Below are 18,702 nucleotides of genomic sequence, written 5' to 3'. Positions count from 1 at the left end.
CTTGTCTTTCAAAAAAGTATGTGTTTTGATATATTGATCCATGCGGCAGCAAAGCGAGTTATTTAAAAAGACAGTTTTAAGAATAATAGTGGTCTTTATTTGATTTCGTAATTTCACCTTTTCATGTGATAAGCAATTAGAAAATATTAGGACAGATAGGAAATAATTTGGAAGTACATTAAATATGAATAAGCCTCTTGAGAAACGGGCTTCAAACAAAGGGCCGACGGTTAACAAGTCCCAACCATTCACCATCCAGGTGACCGCGTCATCACCACGCTAATCCCCTCGGATTGTCTCGTTTCCCTCACTCGGCGCGAAGCCGCGGTAGGAAGAGGTTGTGTTATAAGTCTGCGTGCCGGGCACCGGTCGTCCAAGCAAGCATTATTGTTCCCAGTTGTTCGAGATTTATTGCTTTATCATGTCTCAAGCATCGTGCTGCTCTATAAATATGCATTAGAAAAATAATTCGTGTTTTGAGCTCGGTTTCGGCGGCAAATCTGAACAGCCACGTAATATTTTGATCGCTATCATTTCAAATTTCGTGCAGACCATCAGGACTCTTGATCATTTCTTCTTTGCTTGACCTGAAGTAAAAAAGTTGAAAATTTTTGTAAACATTCATTAACAGTTGAGTAAATCTCAGGTCGGAATAGTCGTTCAATTTTTCTTCCCCATAAAAAGCTTACATGATTTTTTTAAACATTTAGTGGATTCCCTTGAGAATTTTATTGAATTACACTTATCACGCTGTAGAAACTGTGATAAGTTTTTGCACTGAATTGAAAGCTAAATTCGTCAAACATAGCAATAGAAGATAGATTGTAGCTATACTGCTGCTATAATTTGAAATACAGAACTTTATGTTGAATTTGAAATATTAGATGCCAGTTAGGCAACCAATTCACTCAACGTTATTAATATAATTTTGATGTTTCTATGGAGTTGATTTCGTAATTAAATTGCTCTGATTGTGTCGCAATTTTTTCCTCGCAGAGTAACTAATTTTCTTCCTAATAAACAAATTGAGAAGGTTTGAGTCCTATCAGGAAATAAATTCTGTAAAAAGCAAAAGCCCAATATAAAGCAAAGATAACCCTAGGAAACGTGCGATTGACGCCGTCCATATTTGCCCCTAAAATTACCGTTAAAAATAAAAATAGCTTCGACGTATTTTGGAAATGACGGCAAACCCAAAACTGCTGCTGCTTGCAGGGACCGTCTCCCTGCTCTGCTTCTCTGCAGGTAAGCTGGCATTAATTATTTAATTTTTACTATATAAATAAATGTGTAAATGTACTATATAATTCCGATATCATTGATGCATAGTTGCATGTATGAGTAAGGTATAAATGTCAAATGATTGTTTGAGCCTCATATTACATGAAATTTAATAGGACAAAAAATTAAGCAAAAAGTAATATAAGTTTATATTCCGAGTTTTTTCTTTACGATTAAATTTTTTACATTTTGTAAAAAAAAACTTCAGTCAGAAGTTGGGTAAACTATTAATCAATATTATTTGTACGAAATAATAATTCATTAAACAATTTCATTCATTTAAGACAAAAATTACCACGCTATTTTATATCGTATTTTCCAATAAAATTCACGATAAAAATTATGCAAGTACATTAAAAATGTTCTTTCCTTTTTCTGATTTAAGTGAAATATAATGTCAGCCAAAGTAATCAAATAAAACTTCACTGGAAAAACAACTGGAACTGGAAAAAATAAGAACTAATTAACTAATTAACAAAGTTCTTTCAGTAGTTCACCATTTGATAAATACAACGAACTGAACTCGACCAGCGCCTAAATCAGCAATCACTTACCTTACCAAGCGCTTAGCCTAAGCAAGTCCCCATAACGTAAATGCAGCCAGCAATGCCAGGCTCGTTTAGAATCAAAGGCGGGGTGATTAGCATCGTACGTTGCTGTACAGAAAGTGATTACACCTGCTTATGGTGGTCTTTGTTGTAGCGGACAGTGGCAAGCCGTTGTTGTAGCGGACAGTTGTAAGTCATTGTTGTAGCGTGAACAGTGGCAAGCCGTTGTTGTAGCGGACAGTTGTTAGTCATTGTTGTAGCGAACATTATTGTAAGCCAATGTTGTAGCGAACAGTATTGTAAGCCAATGTTGTAGCGAACAGTTGCAAGCCATTAATGTAGCAGACAGTAGTGAGTCATTGTTGTAGCGAACAGTATTGTAAGCCATTGTTGTAGCGGACATTTGTAAGCCATTGATGTAGAGGACAGTTGTAAGCCATTGACGTAGCGGACCGAACTTGTTAAGAAGCGAAGTCACTTGCAGGGAATACGCGGGCTACATTACATATGTAGCCTGACTGCTCAATCGTTCAGAATACTTATTCCTGAAAAAATAATAAGCATATCTAGAAAAGCAAGTAATTTGAAATCGTAATGTTGAGAAATTTAACTATCTGTGAAATATTGAATACTCGTTTCTGTAGACATATTTTTGTGTAATGTTATATTTTTGACATAAGCCAAACACTTCAATAAAACCTGCTGTACACTTCAATATCAATAGCGGAAGCGGCTCGAGTTCCAGCAAACCTCTATTGGAAAAGTTTTCCCTAACTTCCAGGCACGTCGGCATAGTTTGATCAACTTAACGAACTAACTTTATTAACCTGACAACTTTCTAACCCTGACCTTGACTTATTGCAATCTGCTGCTGTCGTCGAAGTTTGCCTTAACTATCGAGGTGAATACAAGCGCAAAAAAAAACAATGTAATTAATTCTGAAGCAGAATAAAAACTCAAATTATAAAAACTAACCTGGATTTTGATTTATTGCCAAAATAGTCTTATAGTAAATTACTGTCTAGTAAATTTTTTTATTAGTTAATTCATGCCACGCTCAAGCTTGCAAGCTGTAAAATATTTACACGAGGTCAAACTAATTTGTTCTACGCATTCTTCTTTTGGAAAAACTTTATTTATGTTTTCATGTCTGAAAAATTTCTCTATACCCTTGAAAAAGAAAATCGAACTGCACGTTGCCACACCTAAATAAGACGCATTATACATTCACTGTGTACTGCCACGCCTGAATGAGAAATCGTATACATTCACTGTGTTATTCACAGCGCCATCTGTCCAGCTTTGTGGTCGCCTGCACAGGCGGCTTATCAGGCTTGTATAAAACATGGCAGTTGAGGCAGAAATTTGGCCCATGCACCGCACTGTGGAACCCGAATTCCTTAAACTGATAATCACAGGTGGTTTTGAGGTGGTTTTGAGGTGGTTTATGTGCGGCCGACTGTCGGCCGGTACTAAAACTATTCTAATTTTCAATATGGTGCGCCGTGGCTCAAAGAAAGCCAACAACCAGTTTATTGATTGCGATAATTCAAGGTTCGATAAAGAAGATGCGACACAACGCCTGTCACGGCCAATAGATTCGGCATTATATTAATGGCGTCATAAATATTTCCACGAATATAAACATGAAATTTAATTTATTTATGTCTACTTGCGTTAACATCTTAATTTTGGTTGTTTGTATTCAGAATCTAGTGTAATATATGACATTGCTAAATAAAATGACGAGGGACGACATCGCTGCACGAACATCACTTCAGCATATGACTACATCACCTCAGCATATGACTACATCACCTCAGCATATGACTACATCACCTCAGCATATGACTACATCACCTCAGCATATGACTACATCACCTCAGCATATGACTACATCACCTCAGCATATGACTACATCACCTCAGCATATGACTACATCACCTCAGCATATGACTACATCACCTCAGCATATGACTACATCACCTCAGCATATGACTACATCACCTCAGCATATGACTACATCACCTCAGCATATGACTACATCACCTCAGCATANATCACAGACACATCACATCACAGACACATCACTTCACAGACACATCACATCACAGACACATCACATCACAGGCACATCACATCACAGACACATCACATCACAGACACATCACAGTTATACTCATCACAGACACATCGCATCACAGACACATCACATCACAGACACCTCATAACCACCCACCATCACAGCACGCCAGGTTCACTCCTGCACTTCACGTAATAAGCGGCGCCTGCGAAGCTCATTGGTGGTGGATGCATCGACTCTCCACTCATACAAATGAGGAAGACTTTGTCCTATTATCGATGACCTTTTTATCCTTGTGTAGGTCATTCACTGCAAATCAAAATTCAGACTCTCTCCTATGGAAAGTTTGTGATTGATAAAGGTTTTTTATTTATCCATTGAATGGCTTCAATCATTCATCTTCGCTCCAAGTTGAACTGAGATTTTCATTCACATCAACATAACCATGGTCAGCTCATGCAGACTATGATTATTATTACTATGATTATTATAATTATATTATTTAAGGGACCTGCTTGATCATTTACCGAGCCAGTTCGTGCTGAGGCTCGGTTAGACGGCAGGATATGAGGGCAGGACTGAAGCGTCGAGCTTTACTTTAATTTGTTCGTTTTGCGCAATCAAATAAAATATTCAGTAAGTCTAGCCACGCTTCCTCATGACCGGTTATTAATTTATGAATGAACGTAATATTTCATGTAACTGTATAGCAACACTATCTTTTTTGTAAACTTAGTATCTAGTAGTTCTCTTCTTACGTCTAGGTAGTTCACTGCATACGTCTAGCTAGGTAGTTCACTGCATACGTCTAGCTAGGTAGTTCACTGCATACGTCTAGGTAGTTCACTGCATACGTCTAGGTAGTTCACTGCTTACGTCTAGGTAGTTCACTGCATACGTCTAGCTAGGTAGTTCACTGCATATGTCTAGATAGTTCACTGCATACGTCTAGGTAGTTCACTGCTTACGTCTAGGTAGTCCACTACATACGTCTAGGTAGTCCATTACATACGTCTAGGTAGTCCATTACATACGTCTAGGTAGTCCACTACATACGTCTAGGTAATCCACTGCATAAGCCTAGGTAGTCACTGCATACGTCTAGGTAGTTCAACGCATGCACTGTGTTCCTACATACGCCGCTGCGTACGCACGACGCTCACGTCACGCACAGATCAATACGCACCAGGAGTCCCACACTCGCGTCCTGTGCTCACGCTCTCTGTTGCCGAGGTATTCGAGTTATCGTAATTATTCATTCAGATTTCAACGTGTTTGTTTACTTAATTATTCTTGATTATTCTTCAAAAAAGATTATTTCTCGCTTGAACTATCTAAAAGCAAGGACATATTTCTTATTTAGAAAATCTTCAAATATTATGTGATATTAATTACAAACCATAACAGGTAGAAGCATGATGTATTAGGTGTTTACTATACATAAGGTACGATATTATTTACAATTTCATTTTAATGAAAGCCTGCACAAAGCTATCTTCTCAATAAATACAACTTCTGATAAAAAATTTCAGCAGCCAAATGTAGACGAAAAAGGCATAAGTTGCAAAAAATTAAAGCAATATTTGCAAGATTTCAATGGAAAAAAGACCGAGTCGAAAAATTATTTTAAAAATAAATTTCTTCTAGATTTATTTGAGTTTACAGGTTCGGTTTCAACTTGGCTGATGCCACTCATCTATTTTAAATAACGTTGAAGATAGATTTGAATGACATCACGCTTATACACATCTAAGGTGATGTTCAGTCATTAGACATAAATGTTTTTCTTACTCCCAATTATGGTAATACAAGCGATAATAATTAATCAATCATTAAGCAGATATTCGTGTGGAAATATTAGTGGTAAAGCTAATTGGAAAAGTTATGGGATATAATTGTTCATATCATTACTAATTATTTTTAAAATGCTATTGATAACTGCAGTTTATGTACCGCAAGTATTACAAGTACCAATGGAAACCATATCTTCATGAATATTACACGCAAAAGTAGAATACCTGATGAACATAATCAGTCAAATTGCAACGGTGATTAATTAAAAGCTTGTGTAGCTCACCAGACCTGACCGCAAACATCAGGAACAACCTGCAGTGAGAAAAATAAAGGGGTAATTCGTCTAAATAGTGACACTTTCCTAACCACGGCACGAGCAGCAAGCGTATATAGCACCACAAATCAGCCATTTTATTGGACAAAGCTGGGTCAGGAAGACCCACGCCAGGGCAAAAACTGAATCGTAATTTAGAAAGAATGTCCCTCATTTCTTTGAGTGCTCGCTGCACCGGCCAACTTATAATTTCATGATCAATTCTGTGGTGGTGATGTGCGTGGACCATGCAGCGGTCTTTGTTTCCGGTCTTGTTTCATGGTTACTAAATTAAAAAGTTAGACTGTTGCTTTTAAATAAAACACAAGTTATTTCTTTATGCACAGTTATGCTCTCTATGACACCTATAACAATTTATTTACGATAAAAACTAAATGCTATCAAGTTTCAATATAATTCCAAGAAATGCGGTGCACTTCTTATTTACCGGAGATCAATTAAGTTATCTAAAGTTACCCCAGTTATTATATTACAATGATCCTATAGGGACTAACAATGCTCAAATATATACTTCCATTATTGCGTAAGTAATAAATACCGACTCAAATAAGCAGTTATCATAGTCGTTAAATTGTAGAGGCGGAAGTTTATTTCTGCCCAGGAAGTAGACTTGTCTGTAAGAATGTCCAGTCCTCAAAGCCCGTACAGCCGCGTGGTCTTTATGAGACATCGACCCATAAAATGACCGGACAGAGCAGACCATTAATGTTCAGTGCACATACCTTGAGTTATGGTCCATTCTGTCGTCACTAAAGTACATTTGAGACACATTTCAATGAGAATTATATGAATAATTTTACGCATTAATATATTTAAGGATTTATGTTTTAACTACAATGATAATTTCGCTGAAATTGTTTGTTTAGAGGTCATTGGTATTTCAAGTAAGTTAAGTACCGAGCAGATTTTCGTATTTCTGTACTTATTATTAAATACAGTTTTTCTGCTTAATATATTTTATGATTCGACGAGTTCTTAAAAAAATTAGAAACACTTTCTAACGCATGAATTGGCCGATCATATTACTTTGCTTGTGGGCGTATTTTAATGTATATGTTGATATAATTTACAGAATGCTAAAAAAGATAATTAAAACAGAAATAAGTGATCACTAAAGCAGGTGCTTGTACAATGAACAGCGAAGGCAGCAGAGGTAAATTACTCGATCAGGTATTCCACTTGAATAAAAAGCTGTAGTGTCAGACAGTGCGTGACCCTAAGTGACCAAAGCCTGTCTCAGGTCAAAGACCTGAACTACTGAAGACACTCGGGTCACTTCAACGGGTTTAAGGCACCACTGTACAATAAATGTATTACGGAATGCAATTTTCCAATTGGTCTGTAGCCGGTTTGACTAGTTTTCTGGTGCCATTAAGATAGCGAAACAACATCAAGACCCAATAATTTGGATTGTTGTGCTCCGTCTGTTAATAATTAAAAAGAAATATTCGAAATTTAATATAATTTAGCGCATTGTTTTACGAATCTATAGTTTGTTCAATGACTTCAGATTAAAGTTTAAAATAAGAATCATTCAACCCTGAAATTGAAGCAAACCGACACAAGTAGTGAGGCCTCTTATAGTCAAACAGAAACAACACAGCTAAAAAATATAAAGCTGGTCTGAGAATCTCCAGAAATTTCAGTCGCTTCGTTTTTTATTATCCGTTACATTATAGATTTGGGATGAGAGTAAAATTATACAGAAGTGCATGCATAACTAGGGCTGAGAATGTTGATAATTTACTCGTGCTTACAGTGCACATCAACCAAGCCAACCGTATGCCTATAGCATGGTTTCACCAGAAACCATGGTGTCTGAGATATTCGAGCATCATTGACCCAGATACCATAGTTTCTAGTTACACAGAGAAGGAGTAACTTTTCTGAGATATCCGAGCATCGTTGTAACCAGATATCATAGTTTCTAATTACACAGAGAAGGAGTAACTTTTCTGAGATATCCGAGCATCGTTGTAACCAGATATCATAGTTTCTAGTTACACAGAGAAGGAGTAACTTTTCTGAGATATCCGAGCATCATTGTAGGTAACCAGAAACCTTATTCTCCGTTACAATTCAGATGCTATGTAACCTCAGTAGCGCAAAACAACGCCCAGATGTCCGATAAAGTCGTGTAATGTTCAAGCTATATTTGCTTGTCTAAAATAACACGAGCTTCGTTTTGTCTTTAAATTAGTTCAGGCTCACGTTTCGATCAGTCCTGCTCATAACATATTAGCCTGCAGTTCCGTTAAACCGGACGTTGCCATTGATCCACTGAAAAAGCGTTTCCTGTTTATGAATGTTCGTTGGCTTGTATTTCTGAATCTGCTTCGTTTTAAGAAGTTAAAAGGAAGTTTTGGATAAAAAGTATCAAAATCTCTTATTTTGATACTTTTTTATTTATAACATATAAGATATTACTTCTGCATTAGAATGTTCCTTCCATTTATGTTTGACACCAATTAATAAATATCATCCAAGCAGGCATGGATATTTAATCAATTATTCTCTCAATTACAAGTGAAAATTTTTGCAGAGTTTTTCCCCTCGATTCAACAATAAAGAACACGCGTTGCTATTTGAGGGCACTTTGTTCTTGGAATTTCCTGCCTTAATGACATTCCCAATCATGAGAAATTCCTTGCCTCTAGGGCGTTCAGCCGCGTTCTCAGCCTACAGAGCCCGCCTTGGCTTGGGGAATATGCCTTTCACGGAGAATATTCCTTTCTTTGCCTTGAAATCCTTGCCTTGAATTCGTTGCCTTGAAGTCCTTGCCTAGAATTCGTTGCCTTGAGGTCCTTGCCTTGAAGTTTTGCATTGAAGTTTTGGCCTAGAGTTCGTTGCCTTGAGATGTTGCCTTGAGTTCGTCGCCTTGAGGTCCTTGCCTTGAGTTCATTGCCTTGAGGTCCTTGCCTTGATTTCATTGCATTGAGGTCCTTGCCTTGAGTTCATTGCCTTGAGGTCCTTGCCTTGAGTTCATTGCATTGAGGTCCTTGCTTTGAGTTCGTTGCTTTGAGGTCGCTGCCTGGAAGATACTCTCTGGCTTGGAGATTGTATACCTACTTATTGTGATAAAACTCTTTATTGAGTATATTTCATCAATTTCCCGCTCTTTGCACAGTCCCACGTGAACATACTTTTTTACTCTAAGTAAAGTCCTTGTATGTGTAAGAATTATGCCTTGAGGACCTTCCCTGCCTTAGGTAAATCAACAGTAATTTGCAAACATTTCCGCGGCCGGGAAATGCCCGAAGGACCTTCTTATGTCGTCATCATATGAGCCTCTATGACGAGTCTTAATAAAGCGCTGGTCACGTCAACAGACTGGGAGGATGTTATTTTTGTCAGTCCTAAGACACATTCTCCTTGCAGGAAAGGATCTATTCCAGATACCTGGTAATAAAAGTAATACAAATAGAAACTAGAATTTGAACTGCGAAGAATGTCAAATATCTAATTATCTGTCGCTTAATTGTATTGAGATTTTGACAACTGATTAACATGACATTTTTCAGATATTAATTGTTAATTCTATAGAGAGATCTTATAGAAAAAGAATTCATTAAATATTTAAAGTCTTTCCCGACAAAAAATTACTGTTTAAAACTAATATCCAACAAATTAATCGATATTTTTTACAATTTATCAAAAAATCTCCTAAGTTCTTATAAAACCAGATACGATCAAAAATCATAGCGACATTACATGTAAATCAGGGAAGCACAGCAACGTTGCTGCCGCTGAGATTGCCAGGGACTACTTTGCAAAATTTATGAACGAAAATAAGATGGATTTCTAGCGGCTTCTATGAAGTCCACCGAGAAGAGGGTGGACTTCTAATACTAGAGGCTTCCAAGAAGTCCACCATTGCTGCCGTGAATCATTGTGTTCTCCAAACGCGTGGCGATTGTGATTCAGCGGCGTCTCTTGAACAGCTGAAGGTCAGAACAATCCGACCTCTGACTCATTTGAGACGATTTGTCATGTACAAGAAGCCTTGAAGCTTCAGGTTACTTTGGGACATGCACCAATTTTTTGCTTGCGTAAGCCTTGAAGGTATTAAAATCGAATAGCGCCGCATGGGTCTCGATTTTTTAGTACCATTGGCTCCAGTTTCCTAATCAGTCAAGAGATATATTGATTTATGTTCTGGTGGACAGAACCTACGATTGATTGTCTTACGAAAATTCACCACTATGTAATATTATTTATTTCTAATGATAGAAGTGAAATTTTTTTAGCAAATTTTAATTGGATTTATTAGTTTCCAATTCTATTTGCTAAGAAGTCTTGTATTAAATCTTCCTGCCACTATCCAAAAATGCTAAAAAAAACGTCAATCTTCTTTTCAGTTACACTACTAATTGTATGGATATAAAAATATTTGAGCTGAAGGCAAATGAAAATTCGAAACAAAAGCGTTCAATGTTTCCACCTGCATGTTTAATCGGGCAGTCGCGGTGTAACCAATGACACGATAAATTATGCACCGACTCTCCTTCACGGTACAAAGAAATTCGTAAAAAAATCTGTTTTTGGATACAAAAGAATTTGTGTCATGTAAGCGGTTTTGGTTTACAGGATTTAAGCTTTGTTGTAGACAATTAACGCGTACCTTCGGGCAGCTGACCTGGAAGCAGGCAAATTACATACCGAGCATTGTTTAACTTTTCAGTAATCCTGCGTGTGTAGTTCAAACGTTTACCTGCATTAGTTGATCTCAAACAAAGCGTAAACTATATATTACGGTAAACTATCGCTGTTTCAAGGGAAAGTAATCAATTGTGGGAAATTAATTAGAAATATGATTATTAATAAAATAAGTAATAATTGATTATAATTATAGTTCACTTTAATTCATCGCTCTTTTTTTGTAAAATCCTAATTGGGTGACTTCATAATTTTTTCCGGGTTTAATTACCAAATTTGAAGAACTCAATATTTCCTACGAGTGTAAAAATACCATTCAGAAAATTCTTCGCTATACTGACAAGGTAATAACTGTAAAATAAATCTATGTTGACAGCATTTGACCAGCAGTAACGGGAATACTTTGTTCAATTGGTCTGGGTTGAAATGTACAAAGTAGAGCATATGAGGAACTCCTTTCATATTGTAACTTCCACTTAGCTTATGTTTTACATCAAGTTTTACATGAAGCATGAAATATACATAATGGTACATTTTAAAAAATGTATCTTATTCAGCGCAATCTTGCTGTGTTCATGCGAACATTAATTAAAATTAACTATTTGTTATGGATGATATAATAATAATTTTAATTCAATAACATCTCCAATATCCATCTTTATCACATCAATTAATTGTTATGTTTGATAGGCTGAGCTAATTGAATAAGGTAGCTTTTCGGCGGGTAACGATCAATTTCTAATCGAAAAGTTGATAAAAAACGTGTCGTAAAAATGTTCCAGTTAATGAGTTGTGATTGATTAATTATTGACTTGCGTGATTCCATATTCCATTATTGACCGGTAGGAATCCTCTAGCCACAGCTTGGAGGTCGATATCGACCAGTTCTGAGTTCCTTGCATTTGGCCTACAGAAATTAAGGCTGGCGAGGCAGACCTGTTAGAGAGATCCCTTATTGATATCTCATATTGATATCTTATTGACATTATATTTAATGTGATTGCTGAAGGAGCACAAGCCACTTAATTAGCTAAGAGTGACCTCGCACTCGAGGTCAAGTCACTTCAGGATATTCATGATTCACGCGAGTCTTCCCGACCTTATGAATTATGACTGCACATTATTTTTCTCGCTTAGAAAACAGTTATGGTGGAGAAAATTTATTTAGTGTCTTATTATCAAAAACTTCATTCATTTATTTTTTATACATGGTACGTACTATTTTCAAATAGCATCTCAACAAAAATACCACGTTTTAATATTGAATTTAAAAAATAAATTAGCTCATTGAAAAATCAATCTAAACAAAATAATGTTCATGTACATCTTGATAAAAATAAAATTTATCATATAAAATTGAACTCTACCGATGCTTGCCAATAAAAGGAGAGATTTCCTGTGAAAGTGAAACAATCACCAGGTTCCGAGAATAAATCCGGAGCTGGCCTTGGGTCGCCGTGTTAATGCTACCGTATTTTCGCTACCGACCTCCCATCATCACAGAACTGCCCCCGGTCACGGCACCTCGATTAGAGCTCGTCCGCACCACCGTACAACACCGAACACACATAACGTGTTCCGCAGACGCTCATAATCTACGGAACAGGAGGAATGCCAAACACTAATGTGTGAATTTTACTGTTTTAAAATGGGGCATGGGTTGATACAATTACCGATATATCACACTGCTACAATTTTTAACTGGCAAAGAACCAAATAAAATAATGGAACCTAGCATAATTCAAGCAGTCGATCAAGTGAGAACTACGTAATATTTTTTGTATGTTAATTATACTCATTGTGTCGGCTAGCGTGATTACGCACTCGCTGCACGCGGCGGTTATCTGTTATATCGACCACGTGACGCCGCGGAGCTGGTCGCGCGCGTTACGCCGACTTACGCATCGACCGTTGCACGAGCTAACGCTGCAGTAACGCTGAGGTTAAGAGAGGTGAGGTTAAGAGAGGTGAGGTTAAGAGAGGTGAGGTTAAGAGAGGGGAGGTTAAGAGAGGTGAGGTTAAGAGAGGTGAGGTTAAGGTTCTGCGTCATTTTATGCATGTCAGTTTTCTTTAAATCGGTCTTGTTTATTTTATTTATGAATAATGAATGATTAATAAATACCGATTGTTAAGGCTTGATAGTGACCTGATAAATGAAGTTAATGTCGTTCGCGGCGCTCGATCGTCCCTGCCCATACATCAGGTCAGTTCTTTTCAACCAAACCTCGCTTGGGGGCGCATTCTAGCCTACAAATAACCCTGCAATTAATGTCATAAAATGAATGGTCTCGCCAGGGACGCATTTAAAGACAGAGCTGTGACAAGTCGTGGGCAGGATTGCCTGCAATGATAATAATCGTGCCGTTTGTACTTCTCTACTACCTAAAGTAAGTAGAATCTAGAAACAGGTAGAGCTACTAGTAATAGTAGAATATAGATTGAGCTAGTAGATTGTGCAGTCATTCCTCACCTATAACAGGTGTTACGTTAATTTTTAGACTTCGGCCTCAATAGGTAAATTCTGCGATGAGTAATCGATCGACTGATAGTACTTATTTAAGGATTTGTATTGCAAATTTTCCGTAAGTTTACACTGCTTTAAGTGTTCACAAACCTTCCCTACACTCTTACTGCCGATCGAGTTCCGCAGGCTGTTTAAATCATCCGATCGACTCCCCAAGAAACCCACGAACTTGCGAAGATCCCCGTGAAGGATTCTTATTATTAATATTTTTGGAAAACCCAAGATGAATTGAAGTCGCAGTATGAGAAGCGCGATATAGCAAAGAATTACTGTATTCCAGCTTCAGCTAGTAGAGTATTCTCGATGTAAAGTTTTGACTCTTCTGTTCAACTTCTCAAAACTTTTGATAAAACCGCTACTTTTTCTTCAGAGAGGAATGTTGCTTTTCGATGGTTGCAATCATATTTTTAATTTATTTAGGTAAATTAACCAATTTTCCACAATCAGCTATTCGTAAACAATCACTTGTTTAAGAATAGTTACGATCATCAAGTTATATTTCGACAAAGATTTCAGTTTTGACAACATAAAATAAAGTTATTTGGTACTCGGTGTCTGCAGACCGAGTCGAGTTTCTAAAATAATACCTCTTAGAGATAGCAGTTGACCTCACGTGCTCCAGATATTCTTTACTGGAACAGGTCATTTAAAACACTGTAAATATTTTAAAACAACTGTTTTGTCTTAACGACCAGCATTTCAAGTAATTACAAACAGAGTAGCAGCTCAGAGCTGTTCTGCGTGTCATGCCACAAACAGAGCAGCAGCTCAGAGCTGTTCTGCGTGTCATACCACAAACAGAGTAGCAGCTCAGAGTTGTTCTGCGTGTCATACCACAAACAGAGCAGCAGCTCAGAGCTGTTCCGCTTGTCATGCCACGCAGAGTTTGACTTGCTCAAGGACCATGCAGCGTCCTCCTCCTGAACGGCACGCCACTTGTTGGATGGTTCACCCAGGATCCTTCATTCTTCAGGTCGCAGTGTTTAACCTGATGAGCGCGAGGCCTTGACCCATATTCACTAGAAAATAATAAAGGATTTTTCAATTGTGTGTGAGCACGACACGTTCACTTGACCTGCTTACAGAGCCTTCTCGACATTAATTGGTCCTGAATACGATTTTCATTTGAAGGGGAGAACGTCCGAGGTTTTATTTAACTCTGAAAACATAATGGACGCTCATTTTGTTGTCAACGACAACAGAAAGGATACGGCGACTGCTGATGTTTAACCGTTGCCTAATTTGAAAAAGAATTATTTTAGATTTGCCAATCCGGCTGCATAGAAATGTATGCTGGAATTCGGTAATTTATACCAAAAATAATATTTCATTAGATAACCGTGCAATATCAGATTGATTGATGTGATTACTTGATTTTCTTTATCAGACCGTAGTTTTGCAGGATACTTCATATATAACTTATATTGAAAATCCGACTTTCAGGCGCTCAAAGGTTCTGACAATCAACATCAGCGATGGAGGTCGTCAATGGCTATACCGTAAACTGCTTCATCATTATATTTCTGTATTGAATTTTTTATCTATTTTTAGGAGATGATTTCAAATTTTCAATCCAGCATCGAATTTATGACAGATATATGATTATCGAGCTTGCTTAAATGGAATAATTGTTGAAGGAATCAACATAGATGCGCAGTATTTTACTGCCCACCGCCACGGCCGCTGTCCGCATGCAGTAACGCCCAGACAATTACAGGCCGCGGTAAGGGGGGGACTGAGTTAAAATCCTGGTCCAGTCACGATTGTCTGGCGGGGTCACGCGACGTGGAAGGAGCAGGTTCAGGAGAAAAATGAGGAGGAATTGTGAGAGGAATAAGTTTTCATATATGAGGTTTAGGAGGACAAGAAGGAGAAATTGTGAAAGGAAGAGAGGAAGGAGGAAGTGTTAGAGGTTCAGGGGGAAAAGAAGGAGGAATTGTGAAAGGACTAAGTTTTCAAGAAGGAGTTTCAGGAGAAAAAGGAAGAGTAATTGCGAACGGAAGAGAAAAAGGAGAAGTGCTAAAGAAGGAAGTGCCAGAAGTTCAGAAGAAAAGTAAATAATGAATCAACCCTTGCATTGGCCTTCTTCGAATCGAATAATTCTGAGTTAGTTGAATTCAGCTTTACGTCATTTAGGCGCGAAGAAACGCCGCACTCTGGTTTTCGTTCTTGTAAACCAACTTGTGTTTGTGTGGGGTGGGAGACTCACAATTGTTGATCTACGGATAATGACACCAGCATTAAAGTATACATTGGATTAAGTGATACATATCTTGTGTATTTTATCTCCTTATTGCATAACATTTCCGCAACTTATTCAGTTGATGAACATATTAAAGACTCGAAAATTGTGTCTAATCGTGTTTAAATCATTACAATCAAAAACTATAATCAAAACTAAAAACTATAACAATAAAACACACCCTAAAGTTTTGAAACTCAATTAAAGTTTTGAAACTCAATCTTTTCAATATTCCAAACTTGTTCTAGTTATGACTTAAAATTAATTTATTCGCCCTTCAACTAATTTGAAAACGCCAGCTTAACATGTGAAATCAAATAAAATGCTTACTTATAAAAAGACCGTTTGAATTTATCCTCTTTTTATAAATGGAATGTTGCATTTTTAAACATTTATGAAAAGCCAATAAAACAACTATTTCCATACGTTGCTCGGGCCATAAATATTTGTTAATATGGAAATCTGATGTAATTTGATTTTTTTGCAGTGGTGAGAGGCCAAGAACGACGCAACACCCTCCTGCAGCCCATGGTTGAGTCCCCAACCCACCAGAAGCTTGCCAACGAAGAGCGGCGACCGGTCGTCATGCGGCCGTTGCTGCAACCAACGAGCGGCGAAAACAACCACGGAAAATCCCAAGACGAATCTAACTTGTCCCAGAACAAGGGAACGTCAAACAGGAGGAATAGTAACCAGGAAGCGACGAAAACAGGTTCTGGTTTGTTCGGAATGGTGCGAACCACGACACCAACGCCAAGTCCCGAACGCCCCACAGTCAATATCAAGTCGGGACTCTTGAAGCCGGCTTCTCCTGACTCTCCTGACGCATCTTCTCGACGTCCAATCGTAAAGCGACCAACGCGACGACCTGCCCTTGCCCAAGTACAACCACGACCTACGCAGCAACCTGCCAAGCTTCTAGTCCAACCTACCGGCAAATCGTCCACCGTCCAAACCACGAGACGCGCGTCCACGCTGCTGTCCTCCAGTAGGAGGCGACCACAGTCGAGTTCGACTACCTCTGCCCCCAAGCTCGAGAACTACCGCAGTTTAGCCTGTGAGTTTTTCAGTTACTCGCACTATAGACAATGGTGTTGTCCAAAAATTTTCACGGTGAATTTTTCTTTCTGATTTTGAAGTTTGTTTACATTTTTATCGTCGTATAGATAAGTAAGTAAATATATAAATTATATGATCAAATCGTCATGTTAGGCACAAGCTGTTCAAACTTTTAGCCATTAATGCATACCTGGATATTGGAAATGTTCCCTTGTCACAAATTTATAATTCAAGTCTGCTTTTACATGAACAACTTATTAATTCTTATCGTCTATTTTCTTCAGGTGAACTGCAAGGAGCGAAAGGATTGATGCTGGTTTTCTCTGCAGCGTTCTTGTACTTATTTAAATTGTTTTAAGATCATTCTAAGCGTTTCAGTCACTTTTGCTTCCATTTATCAACCAAAGAAATGAACTGAGAACTAGAAATTCAAGTTGGCAATCAAACGATTTCTCGTTAAGATGAACAACGTAAAAAAACTTCCGTCGATCTCCTAAGCGATTTGTCATTAAAAAAACATTTTCCAGTTTTATGAAACACACAGTGTGGGATGCATGTTTTAAAAATTTAGTCTTCCTAATGAATTAATGAAATAGCTGCAGCTGAGTTATTTTACAATAAGTCAAGTTCCAATCTTCTAGCTCTCCTCTCGCCTCCACTTTCATGTAATAACTTCTGAAATTATAGCAAATTCGTTACCGAGACAGATAATATTAGATTTACAAAAACGACATGTATCGAAATTGTTATTAAGACGACGTAGAGATGAAGCAGGTTTTCAGGGCTCGAAATGCCATTGTTTATGAATGTAGCAACATTCATTATACTTTTCTCTTGTTGACTGAAAGTCATCGTAAAGTAATCCCGCGCTTTCATAGATTTTGTTCTGCTCATTATAATTATTGATATTTTTAATTGAATTTCACCGTGTTCACTATGCAAATGTATAATAATAATAATATAAGGAAGATTGTCGCATTGTATCCTACCTATGAAACGTTCTACCTAGCCTCAGAGATGAGAACAAATTCGACTAATGCAGATGTGAAATAATTGCTTTGTGGGTATGAAAGCTTGAAATAACCGGCAGTGTCGAGGATGAAACTTTTAATAACCATTGAACTTTCTTCACTGCATGAATGCTAGAAAAATTCACCATTGATCATCAGAAAATGTTGAGATATGTCCTAATTCATTCGTAACTCCAATAGCTTTCGAACTGACGATGGAGCTGGACGAGAAATGTTTTATAAGGAGAAATATTGAATTTTTGTGGCATTCTACTTTTACAATATTAGTCCATTTGCAATTCAAGCAGTCGAGTGGCGTTAAAGCTATATTATTTCATATAATATATTTTACGGCATATTTCGTGGCAAATGCGCAAAGTTTCATGGTTATTGACGAATATATTTCAGCGAGCCAATATATGTAGAAGCCAGACCGCGTACCAGGATCGAAACTCATGTACATGACTGAATTATTAGTTATGAAATAAGCTAATGGTTTGAATTAAAAAAGATGCTCTTAATTTGCTCGCTTCATATTGGATGTTATATTATCAATTGTCACTTGAAAATAAATGGTTTACTGAAACTAACTTGCCAAAAAAAAAATAGTAGAAGCGAGTTCGTTAAGTTAAGTCAAATGACGAAAGTTATATTCGTTGGACGGCCTGTAATTTTGAATTTAGCGATAAAATTACGAAATTTTGCTTCAAAATAATGATGAATATCATTTACATATTCTAAAAGATCATAAATTATAATTGCCCATTACCAACGATGATTTGATACGAGTTTAATGACAAAGTTAATGAAGTGATTCAGTGTAACAGAATCGTCAGCCCCGAAATTAGAGTTGAACAAATAACCTGTTACTTTGAAGGTTGCTATGTTCACGCAGAATTGGTTCTGGTTCCCTTTACCAAGATATTTGTGAATATATAATACTTGAGCTCAATTATCAAAAGAAGTTAAGAAATTATGGCACACACATGCAGGAGCAATCTTAAGCATCCACAAGGTTCCATATTTCCTGCAAAATATTTCATGGTAGCCGTTTCTTCACAAGCAGGATGTTATGTACAACAATGCATGCACATGTGTTGATGTTATTTAGATATAAAAGTTAGACTAAGAGCTTTCCATTCAACTGACAATTTTCACTCGTTTTTTTCAC

The 18,702-nt window shown here is 37.4% G+C and overlaps 1 protein-coding gene across 1 annotated transcript; it reads left to right on the top strand.

The window, feature by feature from the left end:
- Window positions 1-1,003: 1,003 nt before the first annotated feature.
- LOC108677956 lies at window positions 1,004-17,776 on the top strand. The gene is made up of 3 exons (XM_018166275.2): window positions 1,004-1,245; window positions 15,950-16,519; window positions 16,806-17,776. The coding sequence occupies exons 1-3, from the start codon at window positions 1,182-1,184 to the stop codon at window positions 16,877-16,879; spliced, it is 708 nt and encodes a 235-aa protein (XP_018021764.1). The 5' UTR covers window positions 1,004-1,181; the 3' UTR covers window positions 16,880-17,776.
- The last annotated feature ends 926 nt before the right edge of the window (window positions 17,777-18,702 follow it).

This window comes from Hyalella azteca, unplaced genomic scaffold (assembly GCF_000764305.2).
Source record: "Hyalella azteca isolate HAZT.00-mixed unplaced genomic scaffold, Hazt_2.0.2 contig1556, whole genome shotgun sequence".
Lineage (NCBI taxonomy): Eukaryota > Metazoa > Arthropoda > Malacostraca > Amphipoda > Hyalellidae > Hyalella > Hyalella azteca.
This window is presented reverse-complemented; position numbering and strand designations above follow the sequence as displayed.